Source organism: Drosophila kikkawai, chromosome 3R (assembly GCF_030179895.1).
Source record: "Drosophila kikkawai strain 14028-0561.14 chromosome 3R, DkikHiC1v2, whole genome shotgun sequence".
Taxonomy (NCBI): domain Eukaryota; kingdom Metazoa; phylum Arthropoda; class Insecta; order Diptera; family Drosophilidae; genus Drosophila; species Drosophila kikkawai.
Genome location: NC_091731.1, coordinates 29,452,070 through 29,464,800, shown reverse-complemented (window position 1 = coordinate 29,464,800; position 12,731 = coordinate 29,452,070). Strand labels below are relative to the sequence as shown.

The window sequence follows — 12,731 nt, the reverse complement described above, 5'->3', positions numbered from 1 at the left end:
GAGGAGGAGCCGGGGGACACATTTTTGTCGACTCAGGTTTCAGGGAGTCAGTCGTTGGGCGGACGAGGCAGAATTAAATTAATTAGAAATCTGATAAGAGTTCCACTCGAATTGCGCCTTAGTTAATTTGCTATTTTTTTTTTTGCGCTAAGCCTCAAGTTGTTCGTTCTTCGGTCGCCAGATCTTGTTCTGGTTTTATTTTTATTTTTACTTTTCTGGGGGTTTAAGAAGCTCTAAAAGTATTGGGGAAATGGTTGGTTTATACACTAATTTCAGTCAATTTTAAAGAGTACTTTTAATAATAATTATTTACCATAATTCTCTAATTTTTCAGAAGAGACCTCTAAGGAGTTCCGCTGACTTTAAGGAATGAACCTCCCCCGTGACTTCTCTCAACTCATCGGATGAAGGAAGGCCTGTTTCTGTGAATTCAGTTTGCCGCATTTACCTGCTGCTATCTACTTTTTGACTTTTCTTGTTATATATTTTTTGTTGTTCCTTTTCTTCATGGCTGCCAACTGCCGGTGGGCTCATAAAAAACTGCCAAATGCACTGGTCCATCTACCTAAATGGCAGAGAACGGGAGGCCAAAGGTCGTGGGACAGCGTGTGTCCTGGCCGCGTCCGTTGGCCTGTCTCCTGCCTCGCAGCATCCTGCATCCTGAATTTTCAGCGGAAGGACAAATTAGCAGCGCTGTTTCCGCTGTAAGACGCGCGTTTTGTTTACGAGGCCGACACTTAACATTGCACTTTTTATGGCCTCGTAAAAAAATTGCACACATTTCCCGCCGATTCAAGGCTAAGGAGAATTCAGTATACACTATACAGATCCGTCCTTGACGGCGTTAAAAAGTTAATGATCGCTAGAGACACTCTTAAAATATTTTTTAATGCTTCTCATATGTTGCTCAGACGTTGAACGTTAAAAAACGGTTCCCTGGCTGAGAAAAAACCAAAGTACCAAAACCGAAAGACAATGCATAAGTCAAGGATAACTCTAACGATTGTTATTTCGGGATTTTGGGATTCGGTTGAGTTCGAATTCGTGCCGCCTGAGAATTTACAACGATTTCCCGACGAAATCCGCCGAGAAATATCGTGTCCCGCGCCACATTTCTCATCCTCCTGCCCGGGCACGAAAATCTTGTCATGATCTCTTCGAGGACACGGCTCCACACGATCGGATGCCCAGCTGGAGTTGGGGCTGAAGATGGAGCCGGAGCTTCAGATGGGGTTCTCACATGTTTGGGGCCCCAAAAAGGGGGTCAGGCGGGGTCAGCTGCGGCAGTCGTGGTCGTGTCTTTTCTGTTTCTTTTATTTTTTTGTAGATTTTTTTGGGGAGCCCAAAGTTTGTCAACAGCTACATTTGGAAGATAAAGAAGTGGTTCCAAGCATCGAAGAAGACTAAATATCAAAAAATTTGCAAATTTTAATTTTATGTTTTAATTTTTAAGCTTTTTTTTTTAAGATTTACAACATTTAGAATATCTACCAATTTTATTATGATGATGAGACCATAAAAACTGATCACTTTATAATTTGCTCGCCGCAAGTCCATCGATTGCGCCTCGAATCCATAAATATTTCCCTCCAGAACCAATTAACACTTCTGGCAGACCCGTGAATAGTATTTTTATTTATAGTTTTCCTCCACTTCATTAAGGTCTTTGAAAAAACATCGAACAATAAATTAAGAAGACCAATAAATCAGCGAAATGTGACAGAAATTTGATAAAAACAAAATTTGGTTTAACTGATAAAATAAAAACAAGCGATAAAAAGAGAGAGAGGGTAAAGCAGAGATAAAATAAATAAGGGGAACAAGAGAAATACGGCGTTTTAATAAAGACTCATAAATTTAAGTTGGCGACGACAAAAACGACTTTGGACTTGGAAGATGAGCGCTAAAAATAAATAAAACTATTAATCAGGCACAGCGAGGAGAAGAAGCTGGACGAAGAAGCAGAGGACAGAAAGATGGAAGTGAGTTTGAGTTTTTCCAAGGGGAAAATGAACAGCGTCAGCAATGCGGTCGTAAACAATTTTTAAAACAACTCTTTTTGCCAAGAAACGGGAGTGGAAAGAGGAAGCGAATGGCGCGGTTTTTCAGCTGCTGCCAAGAAGAAATGCCAAAGCGGCAAAAGAAAAGAAAACGCCAAGTGCAACAGGAAAACACTGGGAAACCGACCGGGGAGAGAAAGAGTGCCAGCCAGAGAGAGCGAGCCAAAAAGGGGGCGGGCGACATTAGGAAGAGCGAGAGCGAGAGAGGGACTGCCATAAGAAATGCCACTTTGCGAATATTGTGTGCCAACGATAAACACTTCAGAGCGGCCATTAAAATCACAGTGAGAGAGCGAGAGCGCACACAACTACACTCGAAGAGAGCGGCCATGCAGTGCAGAATGAATGAACCCGAGAGCGCGAGCGAGAGACCCGAATGAATAATGGCGGTGCCGCAAGACAAATAACTGAACTGCCCAGCCCCGTTCTCTCTCGCTCGCCTCGTTCGCTCTCGCTCTGGCGCGGCGCGTTTATGTGCTCGCCTGCTTTGACTTATGGGAAATAAATCAGGCTGCTATAGCAGCCGTTGAGTAGGTGCTTCACATGTGTGTGTGTGTGGAGGGGAAATTGTCTGCTGCTCGCTCTCTCTATCGCGCGCGCAGGGCTTAATAAATGTTTTTAAATATTGTTCGGCGGCACTTTACAGCTAAATTAGCGGTCGAAATTAAATAAACTGGTTTCGATTTTGTTTTTAACATAAAAATGTGCAAATTAAATTCACCTCAGTGCCCGTGGAATTTTTATCAGTGTGCCAATAACTCATTAATCATTTGCTTTGTTTTGGAAACAGCGATAAAAAGTATTAGGCACGTCTCATGTTGAGCAATTTATGTGCGAATTGTTTTGCTTTTCGTTCTCGCTTCTCACATGTTTTCAAAGTTTAAACTCCTGCCTTTTAAATACAATAAATAAGTTTAATTTTACACACACGCGACGCGGCTGCTTCTTCTTCTTCGTCTTCTTCCTTTTGGTTTTTGCGCATGTTCCGCAAAAATAACAATGAAAACTAGAGGAATTACTCAGCGGCCGAATTTATTGCGGTAAATTAGGCGAGAGCCCCAAAAAAGTGCTTTATTAACTTTTGAAACTAATGCCACCATAAACGCGCTTTAATAAACAAATAAAAGCACCAAACAAAGCAATAATATTAAGTATACGACGCGAAGCGGCTCGAGTTCTCATCGATTTATTTATGTGCGCCGTTTCGCGGTGAAAACGACTCAAGAACCAGGAGCGAAAGAGATAAATGCAGAGAGCGGCGGCGGCTGGCAGCAACTTGAGTGCTTTTACGACCGCCATAAAGCACTCTCGCTCGCCACACTCACACTCCATCATTATCGGCTGAGTTTTGGAATTCAAATTCGTATATGGGTCATTCCACTGGGAATAGGCTATGCATCCCCAAAGAGGGGCGACGGCGTTGGAATGAAGGGGATACTCAATTATATAATCGGCAATTGAAATTCAGTTTTTGACTGCCAGTTGTTGTTTAAATCACAGTCGACACCTCATCAAAACGAGTGTTTTTCCACCCACGCGTGAGTGCATGCAATGCATTTTAATTCGCCTTCGAGGGGATGTTGCATCAAAATTGGACTGCAATCTTGTAGCTTAGTGTTAAAACAGCGATCCCGTAAGCTTGCCTTTCAGCCCAAAAGCTCTGTCGCTCAAACACCTTTTTTTTCGGTTGCCTTTTGCCCTTTCTTAGTGCCGCCGATGTCCGACAGATGGCACTGCTAGACGACTGGAGAGCCAGGATTAACCCTTTAAGTGCCTATGAAATGCACTGAACAAAATTCGTCTAAAATTGTTACTATGTAAAATAGGAATTTACTTAAATTACTTATATTTTTTGAAATATTTTAAAAATTTCATGCAAATCAAATCGGAAATATTACTTTAAATAATGACCATGCTTAACCTTAAACTATTTTACTATACATTACATTTAAAACTCTTTTATTAATACATTACTAACCTAATTATTATGCTGATTTTATTACCTAAATTACTATAATTTTCCTTTTCTAAATAACCAACATCTATGCTTTATTTTCGACCACTGGCAGTTAATGGGTTAACCGATATCTCCCCTTGGTTTCCCCCTTTTTTCTTCATCCAGAAAAGAAACCCAAAAATTGTATTAGTATGTTTGTAAGTGTGTGTCCGACGGCCAAGCCTTCGACGCTATTTTTGTTTTTTGGGTTTCCAACACGCACGACAGCGTCATCATCAGCGCTTCGAAACGTGGTGGCCCAAGAGGGGGCTAAGCGGGTTAAGGGGAAAGTGTGGGGTTAAACATGCGTATGACAAAAGCAAAAGAAAAATATCAACACAAAAATCGCACAAATCCGCCGACGCTGGGAGTTTATTTATGAGTTCGGTGAGGTGGAAACACACGAAGCATTCGCAATGAGTTTATATAGTTTATAAAGATTTAGGAACTGTCACAGATCGTTGGCTATAACTTATCAAAATGTTTATAAACAAATATTTTGTATAGTTAATTGTCATTTTCTAAGAAATATTTTTTGTTTCTCGAATTGGGAATATTAAACAAGACAAAGGAATTTTGTGTTTGACGTTGTCTAAATTATACATTGTATATGATACAGCGAACATTTATTTATAAAATACATTCAAAGTTTTAGGTATATTAATCTATTTGAAAAAGATCTAAGAACGAAGGCTAGTTTTTGAAAATTATATTTTACTTTTACCACAAGGCAATTTAGAAAAATATATACTTTTCATTCTAATTGAAATATATTTTGTATTTGTTAAATATTTTTAATTAATAAATTCATTTATATGAAAGACTCTCTAAAAATAAATGTCGATGGTTTAGGGTGTGTTAGGGAATTTGTAAGTTCCCACCAAAGATCTCCTCCTCTTCAAGATCTCGCTGTTGGAATACTAGAAAATGAATATCGGCCGCACCTCGGTCTCTTGGGGGTTTCACCTATTTGGCTATGACACAAAAAACAATAATGGCAATTATGATTAATAAACTATGCTTGATTATAGTCCCGCGACTTTTTTAGGAAATGTCAAGAGCCCGAAAGAAGGTTGCCGGGTATTAACCCCGGGATTTCTGCAAGTGTACTTTGTTGGTGGGTGGAACCCACTGTGCGTGATTGTGGCCGTGTGTGTGTGTTAGTGTGCAGCTGAAGGCACAATGATAAATGTGGCAAAAGCAAAAAAAAAAAGAAAGAGAAAAATAGAAATTGGGTGAATAAATAGCCCAGATTCCGTTGAGCAAGCAGAAAAAAAGGAACTCGAGGAGAAAGCCGGCGCAAGGCAAGTGGAAACAAACAGAAATTCCGCCGACGGCGAATGCGAAAAGGACAAACGGCCAAAAGCGCGAGAGCCAGAAAACGGGGAGCAGGCCAAAAACCCCCGAGAAGCCTGGAGAGCAATAAAATCAACAAACTCCGAGCAGAATGCCATTTATCAATGGCACAAGGAATTCACCGAAAACGCAGGGGAAAAGCTGTGGAAATGGAAATGCGAGAGAGCACACGGCAGAGATGCGTGAGAGTTAAAGGAAAAACTGCCGAAAATCACCGGAAATAGAGCATTTAGAATGATATAAAATGGGATATTATATATTTTTAAATAATATATATTTTTTGTAATATTTTTTTAAGGATTTAGTTCATATTGTTTTAATAGGGAAAATATTTCCTAAAGTATGCGAAGACGTCTCTTAAACATTAAAAAAAGAAAATCCTAATAATGGTTCCCATCCCTTAAAAACATATTAATGGGGGAGTTATCCCCCACACATGCCACTCCCAGAAGGGATGTTCAAAAACCTAAAAATTCGGATTTTCTAAAAATCATTTAAGGATTCCCTTTAAAGGTTAAAGACCTGCTTATCAAATCCGCATTCCTACGCAGTATCTGCATATTGGTTGACCGATTTTTAAAAACCCGAAACCAACCCCCGGAAGCCGCACGCAATGGAAATATAAAAAAGATATCTGCCCGAGGCCGGCGACATAAATAAATAATTTTTGTTCTATGTCTCTGTCGCATTGTTGTGTATCCTAATGTGTTTGTGTGTGGGCTAAGGCGAAACAAGGATAACATGACTGATTATGTAAGCAAAAGAGCAGTGGGGCTCAACAAAAGCGTAGAGCCAAGCACATTTGGGTACATTTACCCGCCCCGATATTCCCCATTTTCCGGCTGCCCTTTTTTTTCGGCACTTTGCCGCAGCAGGTAAAAAGGACGAAGGATAAAGGCAGTGGCACTGGCAGCGGCATACACACCCACTTATTGTGCTGTGCGTGTTTTTGAGAAAGTGGCACAATTTTTACTTTACGAACGCCTAATGTAATAAAGCCCGCCCCTAGATCCGAACCCGAAATGGATGGCCTGCGTTTAGCATTCGCAGCGATAAAGCCAGGAGCCAGGAGCTAGAATCCAGTATCCAGAATCCAGAATCCAGGAGCACCAGCATCAGTACAGTACTTCCCTCGCTGGCAGCCATAACAAATCTGAGGGGGGGCGGTATTGGCCATGTGTGCCACTAAGGTGGCCCAAAGCGGGGTCAACGGGCATAAATCACACCGAAAATTATACGCATTCATCTGCTGAGCTGGCAAAAGAACAAGAAAAATATCTGCCACATTGCCTCAGGCTCGGGGAGGATGGCCTTTCACAGTTTCCCCCATTTAACGGGGGAGTTTCCCAAATGGCGGAAAATATGGGTAACTGTGCGAAATCTAATGGCCACCAAAAAATCGATAAAAGCCACTGGCATTGTTTGCTCTTTCCGTAGATGTTGTTGGTGTTCACCTGACGGGCGAGTGTTTTAATTGCGTGCGAATCGAGTGGCAGACGGTCGGCATACAAATATCAATTCCGTTGCTAATGCCAGAAATTGTTATTCAAATTCGACGACTATTAATCATTAATCTGAAAGCCAATGACAATGAATACCTAAAATATTAATATTTAATCAGCATAAGTGGGTGTCGGTGGAGTCTGGAATGCTCTATGGAAATGTATTTGTTCGTTTTAATCTACAAGACCTTTTTTAAAATATTATTTTTTAAATGCTGTATGGGTTATCTCCAAAATAAATGTCTAAAAATACTTTTGTAGTTGTTTTTTCGGGTTTCTTAGAGTATTTTGAACTTTAAAAAGCTTATTTAATAATAACCAGTAATTACTAACGAATAAAAGACACAAGAAGAAACAAAGCAAAGAATATAGAAATAACCGGAGTACGAAAAGGTATACATATACACCTATATCAATACCTATATAAACAAGTATATTAAGTGCTATTATTATGGGTAGAATGCGGCATTTTCAAAGGTCGATTCAAGACAGAAATAAAAGGAACAAAAGCTTCGTATTTGACCCAAAGAGATTCGATCTTGGCCCGCGAGTGGAGCTTAAAGAGTTTCTTCAGAGTGACTCATATAGGAATAAGAAATAAATAAACAAATAAATTAATAGCAAAATGTATTTCTGAAATACTCTAATATTAATCTTGAATTACGCATTTAATAATGGAAAGATATCTTAAACCAGGGAATACTTAAAGCGATACCTTTGCCAGGCATGTATCTTTGCATCTGCGAGATACATTGTCGACCAGTGGCCAGCATTGAGGTCGTGGAGCAGCCAGTTCAAAGTAAACTGGCCGCCAATTAACTAATTTGCCAAGTCTCTCTCGCAGGGGCAATTAAGAGGACACGGCCAACGACCAGAGATAGTGTAGGAAGTGCATTCAAGTACATGTGAGCGAGTGTGTGGGGGGCACTTGCAGATAATTCAACTTGTTGCAGTCGTCGGAATGTCTCCCTACCTGTGTGAGTGAGTGTTTACCTGCCGATGTCAGAAGTCAAGCGGACGCATAACACTGCCCGGCAAGTCTTACATTTTAGATGATTTTACGGATTTAAGAAGATTAAAATTAAATTACATTTCAGCAAAGTTTTAAGCCAATTTTGAGGCACAACCTTGTAGTTTTACCATCATATTTATTAGAACCTTTAAATAAACCATTTAAATAATTTCAAATTAAAACTAGTTTCACAATCAGCAAGTTAATCCATGTTTACCAGTGTATTTTCCATTGGACAAAGTTGAAACAAAGATCGAAATACCGGAAATGCAGGTGAAAACTTTTCAGATTTGTCGTTTGCAGTGCAAAGTGCAACAACAATTTCTTAAGTATTTTCTAACCTGCCCAATATCTTCGTCTTGGCCAATTCGGAATTACGTGTACGGAACAAATGGAACAGTTCATTGGGGGTATGAGTAACATTTACCAATTGCTTTGTTTCATGTTTATCCGCAAAGTGGCGCCAAAGTTTATCAACAATTCAACAAATTAAGATACTTTATTGCACATTATTATGTTATTATTTCGAATTGCGTGCCATGCTAGGGGCTGGCTAGCGGGGTAAAGAAAGCCGACGCCAAGGCGTCGATCTCGTCGAGACATTTGCTCCATTCATGTTCATGTTCTTCCCCCCTCCCGCTTTATAAATAGACCCCGCCCGAAATGATAATGAAGCTAACTCCAAAGTGTGTGCAAACATCTGGCCAACAAAACGATCAAAGCGGCAGACACATGAGGGAAGATTTACATATCTCGCGCTCATATCTCGGATATTTGCTTAGTTATTGGAAATTAAAATGTATCTTTTATAAAAATCTACAAAATAATTGATCGAAAGGCTGTGAATATTTTTTGTACAAAGGTGAGAATCTGATTTTAATCGGGTTTTGCATGTTTTGGAGATCAGATATAGGTTTCAAGGAGTGTTTATAACTAAATACATTCCATTCTCAGATCTTTCTTAGAATTGTAAATGATAAACCCATTGCGGAATTGCTCTTACATAAATAAATTTCAATTAACAACAGATATCCACTTATTTCATAAACGAAAACATCCATATCCCCTCTATGACATCTGCGTTCAACTGTTTTAATGGATTATATCCTTAAAAGGCTGACAACAACAGATCCAAGAACTTCTCCCGCAGCCAGAAACATTATCCAGACAAAGGAACATTATTGTAATCGATTGGATTTTATTCTATTAGCGTCGGCATAATATACATTTTTGCCCCTCAAAAAACAGCCACAAATTTTCTCTATATGACAAAAAATGAGCCTGAAAACAGGCAAGGGGGCGGGCAGAAGGAAATGGGAAAGTGGTGGGAGAGCGAGAGTGGAAAACCGCATTCGTAGGAAAACATTCGCCGCCATAGACTTTATTAATTTTCTAATGGATTTTACGTTTTCTGCAGTTGAAGATTTTAACATTTCAGATAAATATTTATGCGTTGGAATGGGCTGTCGTTCGGTTGGGTTTGGTTGGCTTCGAGGGCGGCTACGGATACGGATACGGATACGGCTACCGACTTGGAACCGTACTTGTTGTTGTCACTGTCGGCGACAGGACTCTCCAGACCCTGTGCCTTTTTTATGGACAGGAATTGATTACGATTGGCAAATGGCACTCTCTCTCGGTGGAAGGAAGTTTTGTTTATGTTTGCCCTGGTAATTTATGCGATTGTATAAATTGCCCATAAACATATATATATATATATATATAGAAAATCGCAAAGCTTGCACATGTACACATATGTATGTAGGATATATAGTGGCTCTTAAATGTCCGTTGTCTGTCGAGTGTTTGGTTAACATAACTAAAAACAGGAATTAACAGCGATTCGAGGGCCTAAACGAAGTAAATTAAATGTGTGTTTAATTGGCTGTGCGGGGGAGTTACCACTGTAGCAGTTGTTGCACCACAGTGCCACAGTGGCTATTGGCGTGCTCCGGGGCGATTCTTGTCAAGTGCAACCTGCTGAAAAACTGCTAACAAAATGATACGCTTTGTAAAATTCGCAGCCAGCCATCACCAATTTTCTCGCTGATTTTCTTTGCGTGCCAAGTGATACTTTTCCTACTACTCGATGGGCGGTGGGTGGCTTTTAATTGCTCACCGAAAAACCAAAGGAAAATGTGTGTCACTGTGTGTGTTTTTGGTTGTTACATGCACTGGGAAAAAACTGATTGATGAAAATATTTTGGGTTGAAGTTGCATCTAATCTCTTTCGTTAATATTTCAAATGCTTCAGTCCCAACTTGAAGCTTAAAAAAGAAAATGGTATAACATTAAATAAAATGTGAAACTATGTTTTTAATATTTTTTATGTTTGGATTGTTTAAATATAGTTTTTATGCTTAAAAACACTTTAATTTATAATATGTATAGTACAGTAGTTCAATTAAATCCCTTCTTAAGATTACCTCTAAATTCTAACTACCTTCAATCAAAATATTTGCCTTAATATTTTCTCTCTCTGCATATGTTTTGGTTGTTCGTATGATCGAGTTGACAAACTGAATAATTGGCAATTATTTTGGGCAAATTTTACGAGCTGATAATTTCCCATATTATATGTACAGAGAGTGGCTTAATTTATTTGGCCAACAACACACCTATTGGGGATGCATGCACATGCTGAACTATGACAGACTTAGATATGTTTGTATGTATGTATGTATGTACAGTAGAGGCTAGGGAGTATAGTTGGAAGTACATATAGTAGGCACACAACACAGAACTTACAAAGATTTATTGGAATTTGAAAATTTCTTTATGCTTTACCTCTCGAACTCTGGCAGGATACGCTTCCTTTTGACTGACACGAAATGAAGACAAACGGGGGATGATTGATCAAGGTGATGATGATGATGTCATGATGTTGCAACATCATTCAACAGCAACAACAATCGAACGCAAAAAATCAACGCAAAAATCAAAGAAGCTCGATTTTTTGGAGTTGGAGTTTTTGGAGAGTTTTGGACTGGTTTGGGTTCGTTTTTTTCAGTTTGTGTGTGTTTTTGTGGCTTTCGAAAAATATGTCTGGGATTTTTGGGGCAGTTGGCATTCTCAAAATCAAAAAATAGAGAGTTTCCACAAATGAAAAAATGGCTTTGCAACACATATTGAAAATTGAATAAAAAAATGACAAAATTCAAAATAGAATTTCTCACGAAAATTCAAAAAATAAATCATGGGTAAAACTATAAGCTAAGGGTATACAAAAAATATAACAAAACGTTGACTTACCTAGCCAGTCTGGTAGAAGTGAGCCCGCAAGAGATTCTGAGTATCTCTTACCTGAAAGAAATAGAGAGAAAAGGTATTTAATGATGAAGGTCAATGGCTGCAAAGGTGCCTCACATGTTAGTAAAAAAATAAAGCAAAAAAACAAGAACTAAGGAATTAAGCAAAGCAAAAATAAAACCTATAAAATAATACTAAAAGTTTATTTAATTTGAAAATGCAATACATTTCTTTTACGTTTAGTAAATTATATAATAAAAAAAGTAGATTAAATATATAATAAGTTAGATGGTAATTATAAATAATATATAAATAAAATAATCAAGTTTACATATACATTTAAAAGGTTGAGAAATAATATTCAGAAATAATAAAGAAGTCAAAAACATAATTTATATTATTTTGCATTAAATAATCAAAACAATATTCTTTTCAAAATTAAAATTGCCTTTTTATAAAACAAAAAAACACACAAATTTAATATAATAATTTTAGGAACAGTATTTATTTATGTTTGGAGGCAACTTATCCTGCTCCTTGATGCTGAAAACTTCCACTTTTTGTTGTAAATATATAAAAAATAAAAATGTTTAAATTGCCGCGCCTGTTTGGGTAACTATAAAAGCCACATGACTCGCTAAGCATTGAGTTAAGTTTTTCATAAATTTGCTCAATTTGAGGCTGCTGGAGGTATTTCGCTTATGCGCATGTAAATAACCCCAGGTAAATCATAATTCTAAGCTCGGCCCCGGGACGTTTGTCCTCCTCCCACTCCCAAGCGCTCTCTAATGCTAATCTAATAACTTTAGCCGTCTCAAGAATTTATTTGCCTCAACAGCAGCGCACAAAATTATGCACGGAGGGCAGACCCTAATCCTAAGGACCAAGGAGTTCGGTAGCTCCCAGCGGAGGATATTCGAGCAGCGCGTCAGGTGTGCGCATTAAAAAGGAGACTTCCTTCTCCGCTCCGCCTCGCAATCTAGTAAATTCCGTACAAAGTTTTAAATAATCGAAAACGACACGACGCACTTGGCGAAAAGTTGAAGCATGTAAAATTTGCATAAATAACAACTAAATGCAACTTGGTGCTCAGCAAAATGTTGCCAAATGATGAATTGAGCGGGCAGACAAACAACGAGGGGGAGAGGGGTTGGGTTCTTGAAAAAAGGAAAATTCTAGGCAGATTGGATAATATATTTTGCAGCTTGGTTTCCTTAAAATAATGATTTTCTAACAGAAGGTATAATTTGAGGTGATTTCTGATTATTTTCATATAATTAATCAAGACTTTAAGTCATATAAATGTTTTTAAAACTTACTATATATTTAAAAGGACATATTAATCCTGTTGAATAATGGCATAATATTTTACAATAAATATTTCTCTACTCAAATACCTATTTTCAAGGCAAAAAAAAACTAATATTTAAAACGTGTTCCCTGTCAAATTACACTCTACCTTCATTTTAGTTAGCTCTCCTTTTGATTTTTGCTTTTTGAATGGACTTTTCATGAACTGCTTTGTCATCCCACAGTCGCCTCAAACCCCTCAAAGC

The 12,731-nt window shown here is 38.4% G+C and overlaps 1 protein-coding gene across 7 annotated transcripts in view; it reads right to left on the bottom strand.

Annotated features, from left to right (window-relative positions):
* Ubx (Ultrabithorax) overlaps positions 1-12,731 on the bottom strand; it is an 89,991-nt gene that overhangs the window by 45,491 nt on the left and 31,769 nt on the right. For 3 of the 7 annotated variants that reach the window (XM_041776653.2, XM_041776657.2, XM_041776663.2), the window contains one exon: positions 11,179-11,229. The exons of 1 other annotated variant lie outside the window; for it this stretch is intronic. In XM_041776653.2, the coding sequence (XP_041632587.1) occupies positions 11,179-11,229 (51 nt within the window). Of the gene's footprint in view, positions 1-1,544; positions 1,665-11,178; positions 11,230-12,731 lie in introns of those variants that run through there. 3 more of the 7 variants (XM_041776670.2, XM_070286516.1, XM_070286517.1) reach the window with 3 other exon arrangements.